The sequence below is a fragment of the Cinclus cinclus genome, chromosome 1 (assembly GCF_963662255.1).
Source record: "Cinclus cinclus chromosome 1, bCinCin1.1, whole genome shotgun sequence".
NCBI classification, from domain to species: domain Eukaryota; kingdom Metazoa; phylum Chordata; class Aves; order Passeriformes; family Cinclidae; genus Cinclus; species Cinclus cinclus.
The window spans coordinates 108,898,216-108,912,127 of NC_085046.1; the positions used below are offsets into that span (position 1 = coordinate 108,898,216).

The 13,912-nt window shown below is 42.1% G+C and overlaps 1 protein-coding gene across 2 annotated transcripts in view; it reads right to left on the reverse strand.

Moving 5' to 3' along the window:
- Window positions 1-7,633: 7,633 nt before the first annotated feature.
- Window positions 7,634-13,912, reverse strand: part of GAREM1 (GRB2 associated regulator of MAPK1 subtype 1) — a 97,093-nt gene continuing 90,814 nt past the window's right edge. Inside the window, exons 5-7 of one of the 2 annotated variants that reach the window (XM_062501422.1) lie at window positions 11,904-12,074; window positions 8,837-8,847; window positions 7,634-8,525 (exon numbers count right to left, since the gene is read on the reverse strand). In XM_062501422.1, the coding sequence (XP_062357406.1) occupies window positions 7,634-8,525; window positions 8,837-8,847; window positions 11,904-12,074 (1,074 nt within the window). Of the gene's footprint in view, window positions 8,547-8,836; window positions 8,848-11,903; window positions 12,075-13,912 lie in introns of both variants that reach the window. The other variant, XM_062501414.1, reaches the window with a different exon arrangement.

Here is a 13,912-nt window from a genome sequence, read left to right on the forward strand (position 1 = left end):
CTTTAAAGGTCTCTTCCAATGCAAATGATTCTATCATTCAATGAAATACCAATCCAGTGCAATTTTTCAATCTTTTTTTGAGGGATAAAAACACTCATGTTTTTCAGGAGGAAACTGGAGGGCCAGTTAGCAGGATGGCCAAAGTTCCATTCCTCAGGAGCAGAGGTACTGTCTAGGACTAGCACTTAGATTAGTTTCTAGCTGTCCCATGTTTCTCCCACTTGCAGAGCTGCAGTTAAATAAATAAGATCAACCAAGACATACGTAGAACTTCAGGGCTCTGCCAGACATTCTGCCAGGTCTTACACTACTGACCTACTAGAGTTTCCTCCTGCTTTCTGTTTGCACTAATCCACTGGAAACCCAGCCCTGGAGACCTGCCTCGCTGACCCCCATATTCATTAACAATAATTGTTGTTACTGTACAATGGAACAGCACCAGCACAATTAAAACAGCTCCTTCTCATGACAGAGCTTTTGTGGGGTTGGCAGCAAGTCCTAATGAGGTCCCTGAACCCATCCATCACCCACTGCAGTCCCTCCAGCAGGTTCCATGCCCTGTGGCTGTGTGCCAGTCTGACACTGTGTGGCATGTACAAGAACTACAGCAGCTGCTGCCACATGCAGCCAGGGGACACGTCCTTCCACTTCACTGACAGCTCCTTAGGCATGGCACCTTAGAAATGTTTTCTCCTTCATCCCTATTTTTTCCCCTTTTATTCTTTTTCCTTCCACCCCAGGCTCCCTGCTAGGAGTGGTTTTCATTTATTCAAAGCATGTTTGGCAAGAGATTCCTTTTGTCCCACCCAGAAGTCAAGGGCATTTTGAGGTCTTGTTGAGCAATAAATAAAATATTTGAGTCGTATTTCTGTTGTCCCATTGTGGTGGCCTGGTGACCCATCTTGAGCTTTCCACCTTTGGAATCTGATGGAGAGAATGGTGAGAAGACACCTACTTTTCAAAGCCACTCTTCATGTCAGAGTTTCATTATGCCAAGTAAGAATGAATAAAAATGATTTATCCTGGGGAAAAGGAGAAATGCCAGAACAAGTCAGCTGAATAAAAATATAAATACTGCCAGCTTTCAACAATAATTGATTTTCATTGAGTGTGACAATCACAGGCAAGAGAAAAGTATTCTATATGCAGAATACAATTAATAGTGAGTTTTTGTGGAACCACCAGAGCTGCTGTTCTCACAGTCGCCTATACAGGCAGAGGTAGTGGTCAGCCAGGGGTGCCAAGGGAATCCCTAAAAATAATGCTGCCATGGAAGTGGGGCTGCTCTAGGGAAATGGTCCAGCAGCACTGAAAGCCTAAGCAAAATCACCAAGTGTAACTGCCCATGCAGGACTGATTTTATGTTCATTCTGCAATGACAAATCCCATCATGTGCTCACAGCACAGAAAAAGGGGAGAACATGGGAGCTTCACCCAGGTTTGTAGCTTCAAATCACTCAGTGCACAGAAGAAAGTGGTTGCATGTGACGTGTGCATCTGGTGACATAAAATGTGTTTATACCTGGGCAGCAGAGCGTGGTGTAGGGTGCCCCAAGCTAGTGATGACCTGAGCTGGTGCAGTCCTCTGCAACCAAGGACGTCAGGGATTAATCACCGGTGACACGAGGCAGGACATCAGGCTCTGTCAGCAGCCTGGGTCCCATAGCAGCTCAAGGACAGGAGCCCCAGTGAGAGGGAGGACAGGGGATAAACACACCTGAGAGACCCAGGAGAGCTCTAGCTGATTGTCACACCAAAAGGAGGAGCATGTCCAAGAGCATTAGGTTTGCACTTTGCAAAGAGAAGAGAGCTGTGTTTTCAGGTCCCAACCATGCCTTTATTCCTTGTTCATGTTTATAGGTAGCAATGGTGACTGATCAGGAGATTTGTGTCTGGCTTGGTGACTTCTATACATAATATATATGCAATATACTTGCCTGCTTCCTGATAGGGAGATGGACATACTTTGATTTGGGCTACAGCCCTTCACTTCCCCTGCATGCAGCAAATGCTATCCTGTATCCTGTAGATATTTTTCCTCCAGCTGGAGCCAATTGACTGGAGCATTCAAAAAATTCAATCTTTTTTCTTCCCTTCTTAGAAGAGGGGAGAAGAGATGTACCCTAGACAGATCTGCTCGTGTTGAATGAGATTTTTCTTAACTTGTGAAAGGAATTCTGCTTCCCTCTGTCCCTCTCCTCACTGCCCTGTGATGCACATCCTGCCTCCAGACACAGTTCTTTCCTCTCCCAGATGTGAGGGGTGGAGGCAAGTAAACCCCATCTGTCTCAAATCCAACGGCAACTGCTGTGTCAGATTCTGCCCTGCTTTATGTCTCATAGGCACATAGCAATTATTCCTTCCATAAACCCTTCCACAACTACTAGTGTGCTGTAGTAAACTTTCTCTTGGCCTAGTATCAGCAAATGAAGCTTCAGGCCAAAGGAATCTGGCACAGCAGCAACTTATCTACATAACACGTTGATGGTTGTAGAGTTGACATTTCCCTCCCACTGCCAATATCGAAGGAAGTGAGAACAGGCAACCTGCAACCTACAGCACAACATTGTTTTGTCTCTGATTTTCTCCCCATTCAATAAATACCTCAGAAACTTTCCACAAAGCGGGAATATTTGTGCCTGGTCTTGCACTTAAAAGCGTATCCAAATTATAATTGAATGCTTTCCTCCAAAACAAAGATAATAGAACTTTGGAAAATAATGTTTCAGGTAAATGTCTCCTTGAGACAGGCAAGCTGTCTGGCAACAAATTCTTTGGGGAAACAGCTCCATACTCTTGCTGAAGGGGAACAAGTGAAATTACAGACAGGGAAAAGTAACATGTCTTGAGAGGCTACATGCAAAAGCCTGATTACTCGTCTCAATTATCCCAATATTCCTTTGCTAAATTCACTGGAGAAGTGCTTATTTCCAAATTATACTGAGATGAGCAAGAGGATAAGCCAGTGAAATTACTAAATGAAAACCAACCCTTTCTATAATACATGCAACCCAACCAATTTAGTACAATGAATTCTGTACACATTTGAAGTATCATGAAAATAGTGTCTTTAATATACAGTTTATATACTTACAATACACGGTTTAAATTTGTTCATATACATTACAGGGATATTTATTTGCACCTGGTTTAAATAACAATCTGCCTTCAGCCTTTTACACAAAAGCCCAAAACAGCACAGAATTCCACAAAACCCATGCTTTGTTTTATAACGGAAATGTACTAAGCCAAAGTTTTTGGGGCTTTTACTTTTTTCTTTTTTATTTTTTTTTCCCCAAGTGTTATTTTTTGACATACCCAAAGTGAATCTAAAGAGCTAAGAACAAACATATTTTTAATACAATTCAGAAGATTGTCCAAGTCAAGAGAATCACTCTGCAGATTTTCACACTGAAAATTTGGTTATTACACACAAAAACTGTGAAGTCTGAACAACTCCTCGACCACTAGGAGTTTAAGACACAACAAAAAGAAGAGTAATTTATTGCTAGGTCTCAACAAGGGGCCTGCATTTCCCCACTGCCCTGCCATCCCTCTTGTTTATTAGGATTTTATCTGTACCTTCTGGCTTGGATACAGGAATGCTGCAATTTCATAGCATCAGAAAGAGGAGCCAGGAGAGCTGGGCTAAGCCGTAGTCCTCTCACAGGGCTGGTGTTTGGCTGTTCAGTACCATGGTGTAACCCTCTGCCTGCCCTGCAGGCAGGACTTGGCTGGCCTGTGTCACAGGCAGGCAACCCAACCCACTGGGAAGCACACAAGAAGCTGGTGCCAGCACAATTTGTTTTGGGATGGGGGTGGGGGGAACGAATGACGACAATCAAGAAGTCGATTCAAGATGAAAACATAGGCGAAAACAATTATTTGTAGTTTCAGGCAGCTTTGCTGTTTACACTGTTTCTCCTGAAGCAGTTGTTGTGGAACAAAGTTTATTTAAGTGGCAAGAGTACCTGTTCTATTAGAAAACGCACAGTAACACACAGCAAATTCTAACCCTTGATTCTAGCTGAAAAGAACACTTCAAAATGCATTTCCCTTCTAATTGTGGATGGACCAAATGTTTTCTGTCTAAACTTCTAGCTGTAGGCAATTTTTACAATATGGCAAGAATAAGAATGCAAATACACACTTTGAGTTGCTGTCAACACAGCTTTGGCTAGCCAGGCAGGCAGCAAGACAAAGAATCTTAATCCTGGGCACAACGAGCATTTGAAAGAAACTAGCGTTTCCCCTCAAGTTTCCTCTCCATCCCTCCCCTGCCCAATTCAGTGTCCACTTCCAGAAAAGCCAACATGCCAGAATCCAGTTTTCACTGCTGAAGGCAGCATCAGTCCTTGTGCCAACACATGACAGTTGCATAGAAAGGATGTGTTTCCTGGTGCAGGACAGAGAGACAGCTCAATGCAGAATGACATGATGTGGGTTTTTTTTGCTACCAAAACCCCCAGAGAAACAAAAACCCCAAGCTCAGACACTGATAATCAAGTAAACACCAGAGGTCTTACATTTATTTAATCTGAGGAAAGAAGTCCAAGGTTAGGACTGGCCTATTTTAGTGGGCTGCCTCAAAAATGTAAGTGATTTTAGGCCCACTCTGGCACAATGCTCAATGATTAAAGCTCTCAGGCCCCAAAGACAACCAACACAACTCCCATCAACATGGCTAGACTCCACTACTGTCCAAAACCAGATTGGTTTTCCCCACTGCTGACCTCTGTGCTGTGCTTGGGAGCTGCCATAGCCTGGCTACCTATTGAAAGGTACCCCCTTCCATAACCTAGGATCCAAAGGCTGAGCCACAACACTCCACATGCCCAGTCTGCTCATCACTCCACTGATCTCACCAGAGCAGACACTTCAGTCCAGCTTGCGTACCACAGCAGGTAGATCGACACCAGAGCCATACAATTCACAGAACACAAATGTTAGGAGAACCTAAATCCCCAAAAATGGCTTGGAAAGTGAAGGTGATGAGTGGCTAAGGGCAAAAGAAGAAGAAGAAGAAGAAGTAGTTAAATGCTAATACATTATGCAGAAAAGTAAGTAACCAGCGCCAAGCCAGAATGAGACAGCTGGAAGACCACCAATAGCAAGTTTGCAGGTAGGGGTTTTAGCTGTACTTTGACACACAGGCTCAGCTAATAAAATCAATGCACATTTCTAGGCCATTCTGTGGGCCAGCTCTATTTTGGTTTATACACATGGGATATTAATGCAGCATGGTCATGAATGTAAATTCCACCAGTCTCTTTGCAAGAAAAAACACTTCAAGCAGGCAAGCAGAAATAACAGAAAAGGTGTGAATCCAAAGTCAAAGAAAACTACTTTCACAGGGATGTTAGTACTCTGGGGGGTGCTAGCAATATTTAATGTTAATATTACCAGGACTGCAACATATTTTTTTAAGATATTTTGGGTTTTTTTACCTAGAATTAATAAGCTGAGCAAAACAATGGTGAATACCTGACATTAAAGATTTGGCCCCTTCATATTTGAATACTCATTTGACACAGTGAGGTTTCAGCTGCCTTCAACAAAAGGCAGCTGGTTTCAACTTGCATGTGGTCTACCAACAAGCATACACATCTGAACAGTTTTTTAATTTGATGCAGTCATATTTGAAGCTAAAATATTTGTTAATGCTAATTAAAAAGCATTTGGAGAAAGCTATTGATCTGTTGCTTAAAATTACAAAAAACAGGATTATGAGCTCTTAGGGGTTTTTCTGTTGGGATATTTGTTGACTCTATAGTACCCACAACAACTGGGCTTTGCTTTCTGGTTGGCAGCTGATGGTTTGCATTACTGCAGGACAAATAATGCATCTTGGCTTCGGCATGGCGACATGACATGAACTGCGTCCCAACAACATAAAGCTCTATTTGCTAATAAAGTTTTTTTTAATGAGTCAATATGGTTGAGAAAACAGGCAAATCTAGCATTTTTGTCTCTGCTCTGTATTTTCTCTTGATGCTCCCAACTATGTGCCCTGAAACAGAGATATTTTCTAATACATCAAAAAGGTTAGCAAGGCAGGTGATGTTGCTCTCCTGGCCAGGGTTCTGCTCAGCAGTAAGTGAAGGTGAAGTTGCTCTAGCATCCCTAGCTCTGATCACCTGAGGATCCTGGGTATGAACGTTTGCTGAGGGAGAAGGGATAACGCAGACTATTTCCTAAGGACCTCCACAAATCCTCCAATCCAGTATATAAAGGCAGGGGGATCCTGGGGTTATTTAGACACATTACAGAAAGCTCTGTCAACTACAAGAAATCCACAAGGGACTATCAAATGTTAATCCTATTCCTAGCCTTTTGAGCAGTTAAATCTGAGAGGTCTCCAGGGCAGACTAATGCCCACTTACCATCTCTGTGCTCCCATGCGCTACTTCCATGTGACATCTACTGCAGTGAGATTTTGCAGCTGGGCAATGAATTAGCACATCCTTTGATGCTACAGCCCCTTCCACTTTGACACCCACATCCTCCTAGCCCACTGCAAACAAGACAGGTGAACTGAAAAGATCACAAGCATTTCCTGTAGTCCAAAACCTCCCTCAGCCCATTCTCAGCAGCATGCCATGCTCTGTTTCCGATCCCTCCCACCTTGCCAGCAATTTATTTCAAAGGCATGACAAAGGAGAGCTATCACCTTCCCACACAGGTCAGACTGCAGGATTAGGAGAGCAGACCAAGTGCATTTTCAGACAATCAGAGCAGCAGCAGAAGAAACACAAGGAGTTGTTACCTTCCACCACATGACTCCTGAAAGGGCTGTGCTAGCAGGCTGCTGCAGCAGGCAGGATCTGCTGAGAAAAGAGCCTGTGCACTGAACTGCTTTTCCCATGAGAAAGCTGCACGACCAGAAGTCATGCTCCAGAAGTTACTCCAGTCATCCGACTACAAAAGCAACTTTTGAAATCTACAGGTCATAAACTTTTAATTGGCCAGGGCAGAGTGGCTCAGTAGAAAATCCCCCTTCTCCCTCCCCTCTGGGCAACGAGCTAAGCATGACTCTTGGTTTAAAAACATTTAACTCTTTTTGCTCAAAGCAACATGGAAAATGCATCCATGTTACAGATAGTCAGGAAGATACTGTTAATAAAAATAATGCTGCACGAATAGTGTATTAGTGGCACTTCACAGCAATTCTTAACACTTTCAGATGTAGTGTCAAAACCAATGCTTTTGTATATCTGTGAGTCACAGCACGTTGCCAAATATTATGTGTACAGAAATAATCCCGTAAGAAATACCATTTTTTGCAGTTAACACAAAATTGTAAACTGGATTGGTGTGTGTCTTTCAGCATCAAATTGTTCAGTAATAAATATGACTAAGTCTTAACAGACTATGGAGTCAAAGTTCCCTTAGTGTCCAGTTTTTAGCAGCTGTTGAATATTCAGGGATGCACAAAGGCACACCTCTGCAGATTCTCTACTTTTATTATTGACATAGAGAAAAAAAAAGTCCATTCACCACTGAAAAATGTTTATCTGCATAGTAAGAATTTTTCTACTACTATTTACAAGAAGGATTTTTAGTGCAAAAAAACCAGGAAGTGATGTATTAGCTCAAATGTATTGTGTACAGTTTCACTAAAAACTAGCCAGCATCACATCTTGGGCCGCCAGCCATTAATGAACTGTAATATTTTCTTAACCTGCAATTTGCTTAGCTTGAAGTCTTCTGATAGGATTTCTTCTGTAAGCTGAACCAGTAAATTGCCATCAATCTTCTCTGTGACAAAAAATGATATGACATCTTCTGACAGACCAATAAACCTCAAGGATTTAGACACTTCCTCTATCGAGAGTCCAGAAAGGTCTGTGGGTGGCTGCCAGGGAGAGCCATCCCCACAAGACCTTGGTGCTAACTGGAGGTGGAGGGGAGATGAGAAGGGGTAAGACACAGAGAATGCATCCTGCATGCCCTTTTTAGTGAGATACTGATCTTCCAAGACAACTGGAGAGCCAGCTTTTGATTCCTCCTCAGCACCATCTATTTTCAGTGGCAAGGGACTCATGTCTGTCACTGTCTTATCTTCATTTGACTTCGGCGCCCGAGGAGGTAAGGCAGGACATGAATGGCTCTGCTTTGTGTTGCTGACTCCCAGAGTTTTCTCATCAGTGCAGTCTAGAGAGTAACTTGCTGACTTTGGACAGCTGGAGATGGTGTTTGTGAACTCTGCTGGAGTCAGGGGGGAGTACCCTGTTGGGAGCTCACACCCATCAAAGTCAAAAGTCAAAGGTGCTGGACAGTTTCTCTTTGGCGTACCTGGAGTCTTCTGTCTGGGGTAACTGTAGCTCCTGCTTGGGTCAAGCAGGAAATCACTCCTATTCAGGCCTTCAGCAGTTCCTGAAAAATGGTTTGGCCAAGATAACCTCGAAGGCAGAGCTTCAGCTGAGGAGCTTCCCAAAGGCATCGTGCTCTCAGGCTCTTTGGATTCAGTTTTTGTCATGTTACATGGGTAGCAGGAAACAGGTGTGCTCTCAGTTGGGTTGGTGCTGTCGCTCTCTGTGACATTACTTAAGGAACAAAGCAGAAAGAATGTTGTTAGTTACAAAAAAAATGGCATTTCAATAAACTCATATATCATCTTACAGAGTCAGAGGGTGACCCTTACAAGGAAAGAATCTTCTTTCCTCCAAAAAACTTTTCACATTTGAATTAATGTGTTTGAATTAAGGTATTGACAGGTCCTTCACCCCTTCTACAAGCCTGACAAGATGCTAATACCAAAAACCTCATGTCTTGTTTTTCCAAGCTCATAAAAAAGTAGATGTCTCAATTCAGTTCTGTGTCATCTCAAAAATACTCAGTTTTTCGCTGAGGGATACCACCACGGATAAGAAACAGTCTCACATACACTAGAAAGATGTTCTCATCCAATACTTTTATATATATATATATATATATACCACAGATGTGTCATGGTATGCAAAAGCTCGTAAGAGGGCAGGTCACCACTGCTCTAGGCCATGTGCACCAGTGCAGAGTACAGAGACACAGAGTGAGTTAATGTTCACTGCCAAAGGAAGAGTTTCAGCTGGAAGGGGAAGCAGACCTGGCTGGACGTGCTGAAGTATCAGGCTTTGAGCTTTACCCAGAGTAACTTGTTAGTATGCCTGGATCTTTAAAACACTTTGATGTTAAACACTTGCTCTTCAAAGGCACCTAAAGAAAGTTACGCTGGATCCACTTCCAGGTGGAGAACTAATCTCAGCCTGTCCTATGGAATAGATGGTTTATATCCAGGTGTTCCCAAGAGATGGAGATGACAACAAAAGCACTCAACCTGTATTAAAAGCAAATGTTTGCTGATTTTATGTCACTTTCTGAAAGAAAATCTGAAAGACTGTGCTTATCTTTGGAATTTTGGTCAACTAAATCAGAACACTGGAAAAACAATTAGCAGACTTATAAAATCCTTTCTCAACACAACAGACAGAAATCAACAGTTGAAAAAAAGTGTAATTACTTGCCTCTCTCTCCTGAAAATTAACTACTCAAGAAAGAAACTCAATAGTCACCCTATGACAGCTCAGTGAAAACTGCTTGAGAATGGAGCAGCTACCAAAAAACCAGCACATTTTTCAATGGATTGACATAAAATTACTTCCCTGTGTGCTTACAGTGGATCAGAGAGGAAGCCAATCTGGACTTGCCGAGATCAAATACAAAGTGCAGATGTGTAAAAACAGCCCTAATCTGCATCACTGGAAAATATCTGTCCCAACAGATGCCGTTTCCCTCTTTCTATCCATCTCTTAGTCTCCATTCCATGCCTTCCAAACTTTTAGTCTTTTTATGTCACTAATACAAGCCTGACAGGTAAAGCAGCTGGATGTTTTCAATATGAGACACGGAGTTTTGCCCCCTCAACAGGGATACACCATCAACCAGTCACTTTTGGCTGCTTAAAGGCCAAATGGTATATTGCACAAAGTGCAAACTATTTTTCACAAACAAAGCCATCAAGCTGAGAAAACAATCAAAAACAATCAACCACACGGAGCTATTATATTGACTGATGCAGGTTCTGTTCTCTAATTCCATACTAGAACTGGAACATTTATTGAGTTCAAAGACTAACAGAATTTCTGAAAACCCATAAAGTAACATTTTAACATTTTTCAAGTGCTTCATTATTCATCCTCCACTAAAATGAACTGCCTGGGACTCAGTGCAAAAGCACACAAGACAAGCCTCAAATACAGCTAAAGCAAGGTAAGGACAGATAAGGACAAATCATACTGACTTTTTTCTATTTAAAATATTGTCTGCAACCCTTCACAATCCAGAAAACAAGATCATTGATATAAATGGCAAAGCAATCTGGTTACTCCACACGATGGCAACTTTCTAGTAGCTTCCTCTGCAACACCAGGTCAGCTCTACTAAAATGGAGACATCTGGTCTGGACCCAGCTGAAGATGAATTTCATGCAAATACTGTGGAAGTCAAGGCAAATCATAGAATCACAGAATTGTTTAGGTTGGAAAAGACCTTTAAGATCATCATTCCAACCATTAACCAAGCACTGCCAAGTCCACAATACACCAAGTCCCTAAGTGACACATCTACACTTTTTTTGAACACTTCCAGGCATAGTGACTCCAACACTTCCCTGAGCAGCATGTTCTAATACTTGACAGCCCTTTCCACGATGAAAGTTTTCCTAACATCCAATCTAAACCTCCCCCAGTGCAACTTGGGCCTTTTTTTCTCATTCTATTGCTTGTTACTCGGGAGAAAAGACTGACCCCCACCTCACTACAAAATTTTGAAATCCTGAGAAACTTTACTTCTGTTTTCCTAGTTTTTTTGGAAGGCAGATATATTCTTAGCTACAAAGAGAGAAAGCAGCATTTGGTGGGCCCCTAAAGCTGGGAGGTCTTGTGCTCAGCCTCCTGGGGAGTAGACCTTGACAGAGCTACCCAACAGACTTTCATAAAATAAGCAAGCAGCCTTGATCTGGAGTGATCATTGCCAGATCCACAACACTAAGCTGCAAATGTACAGTATGGCTTAGTAAGGCAATTCCAGCATAAGTTATGATACCAACTGCATCCAGGCTGAAGTGAATTCAGTGATGTTTCAGATGAATTGGTAATATCCACACAGGTAGGATTGAGTCATTGAAGGGGTACCAAAAAAAATGGCAAGAAGACATCCAAGGCAAAAAGGAGGTGATGTGTCAGAAGGTGCATACACTTTCTGAAGCCAACGGAAGGACACTGTACCACTAAGAAAAGCTATGCAGCCACATAATTCAGAATTTACTGTCAACTTTCAACTGGGTGGATTTTCCAGTTTGTGGGTTGGGTTTGTGCTGAAGTGTGTTTGATACAGAACTGTCTGGCCCCCTTCTGCTACACCTCACTTTGCACTCAGTGGTGTCTGCTGGTCTTTCTGTCCTCCATCACATCCACCTCGTAGATTGCCATATAGTTAGCACAACACATTTCTGGATTACCATACTCTTTTTGTGTCCCTGATTATCAGTGCTGCTTGTACTGCATGCAGCACTGAAATCCCAACCAAAAACTAGCTTTGAGGTGGTCTGGTTTGAAGATTCAAGCCTTTCAAGAAAGATGGAGAACTACACATGATCTTTTAATTAGACAGCCTATGTCACCTAAGAGTGGTATTACCTCTAGCAAGGTGTGCAGGTGTTTAATACAAACTGCTATGTCCAATCTAGTAAAGCATCGTTTCTGCTGGAGCTTTTCTTCTTTGATTCTTTAAAAATAGCTTGACAGGTCAGTCCATTTCACTAAAAGTCAGCAAGTCTGACACCTCACCATGCCTTAGAAACAAGTGCCTTCAAAAAGAACAGTGCTAAATTTAACTTTCTCAGAAAGTGCTAGCAGCTCAAACACATACATGTTGTGCAGTCCTGAAGAGTAGTAGGACAGAGTGGGGCTGGGAGAGCGGGTTTGCTGTCGAGCAGGTTTCACTGTGCGAGGAGGGATGGAAGGACTGGTGGAGGACGGCTTTGAACTCCTTGGTGGGACCGGCGGAGCGTTGAGGAGCCTGCATTCCTCTTTTACCTGTACAAAAGATAAACGTGTAAGCAAGCAGCAAGAAAATCTGGGCAACAGCAGCCTCAACCAGATGAAGCACATCTGGCTCTGCCTTATTCTTTGAAAGGAAATAATTAAAAAGGGAGGAGAAGAGAGAAATGGAAAAGTATATACATATGCAACAGTATGTAGCTGTCAAAGAAGTACAAAAGAACGCTTTTGCCACCGGTAAAGCTAATAGCAATCTTTTCAAGGGCACATTTCAGAAGTTTGATGTCCACTCATTTAAAGAGTAGCAGCAATGAAACAATGTAAAAGTACCTTCCAGTAACACAGAAAATCAGACAGACTGCTACTGATATTATACATTCTGTAAGGAGCAATTAATTATGCCTAAACTTCATTAGTGTTGTTTATTTAGATGAAACAAAACCAATTATTATTTGTAATAAACCAAGCTTATGTAATGAAAAGATCTCAATATACTTTGATGTTGCCTGACTTATTTCACCAGTGGTAGTCAGTCATCCAACTCTAAGATGATTTCCAGCCTCCCTCCCTCAGGAATAGTACATTTATCTCATCTCTACCAGCTTCTGGATTCAAACTTGGAGCTTCAGTCCTTCTATGGCTGCCAAGGCAGTGCAGAAAAAGGCTGTCCAAAATGCACAAGTGGAAAGGTGTACACCCAACTGACAGGTCTGCTCTGTGCAGCCAGACAACCTCATAGCTTAAAACACACAGCTGTAGCACTGATCACCTGAAATGTAGTGTGGTGTGCCTGTGCAGGATCCATCCCCATGGAAAATATGATGGAATTAAAGACTTAATCACATCAGGACATATTTGGGAGAGCAACTTTATTTAGTAGGGCTAGAGGTGAGAAGGCTGCCGAGAATTCGGCTGCCAGGCAGGATTTCTAATGATTCACCACCTGCCCCTGGGCAGGAGGAGACCTCTATGTTCTCCTTGTCTGAAACAGTTTTAGATGCAACAGAAAAGAGAAATTATTTTTGAGTTTGAAAGTTGAAGTTTATTTGTAAATTTTACAACACTGCAGAACTAAAAGTTATCTTAGTAATTCTACAACACACAATTAAAGTTATTCAATTTATTTAAAGACAAAATAAATGTGGAACCTCTTGCAATCCACTTCAGTGCTTTCAAAATGCAACAACATATTTAGCACTTTTGTGAAATGGAAAACTGGGGACTAGGACATTGTAGTACATTTTTCCTTAATTCAAAACAAGTCAAAATTACAGGAAATGCCTGACAGCATAAAACACTGAAATAAATCTTGTTCTAAGGGTTCTTATTTGCTCTTTCAAGGAAAGGAAAAAAATGAATCCATTTAATTCATGTTTGTTAGTGAATTCAGGCATAAAACTCTTCAGTATTTTAGTGTTGTGCCCCAAGGATGCCTGAAGACTTTCTTCCCCCCAAGTCAGAACAGGCAAAGCTAATACTGAATGTTATTGAATATATATCCATGGGGTTAGAGAGACCATTCAGGGGAGCTCTTGGGGCACAGCAGATGGTCAAAGGCTTAAAACTTTTCTTTCCTAGGAAGATTGAGGAATTCAAAGGTGCTGGCTTAACAAACCTATACCAAACTCCCTTGCTTGACCCAGATTGCACATCAGAACAAAGCCATAAATAATACCTGTTTGTAGTCCCAACTGGTCCCTGTCACAAAACCACAATTACAGCTGCAACACAGAGCCCCCAGAAAACCCAGCAGAGGAATTAAAAGGAGAGGTTTTGCAAATTAAACTGACAAGACCAAGGGGAAGCTTCAGGAAAGTCATGCTCACTATGTCCAAGTGAATGGCAATGAAATAAATTTCACTGGAAATGAAGTT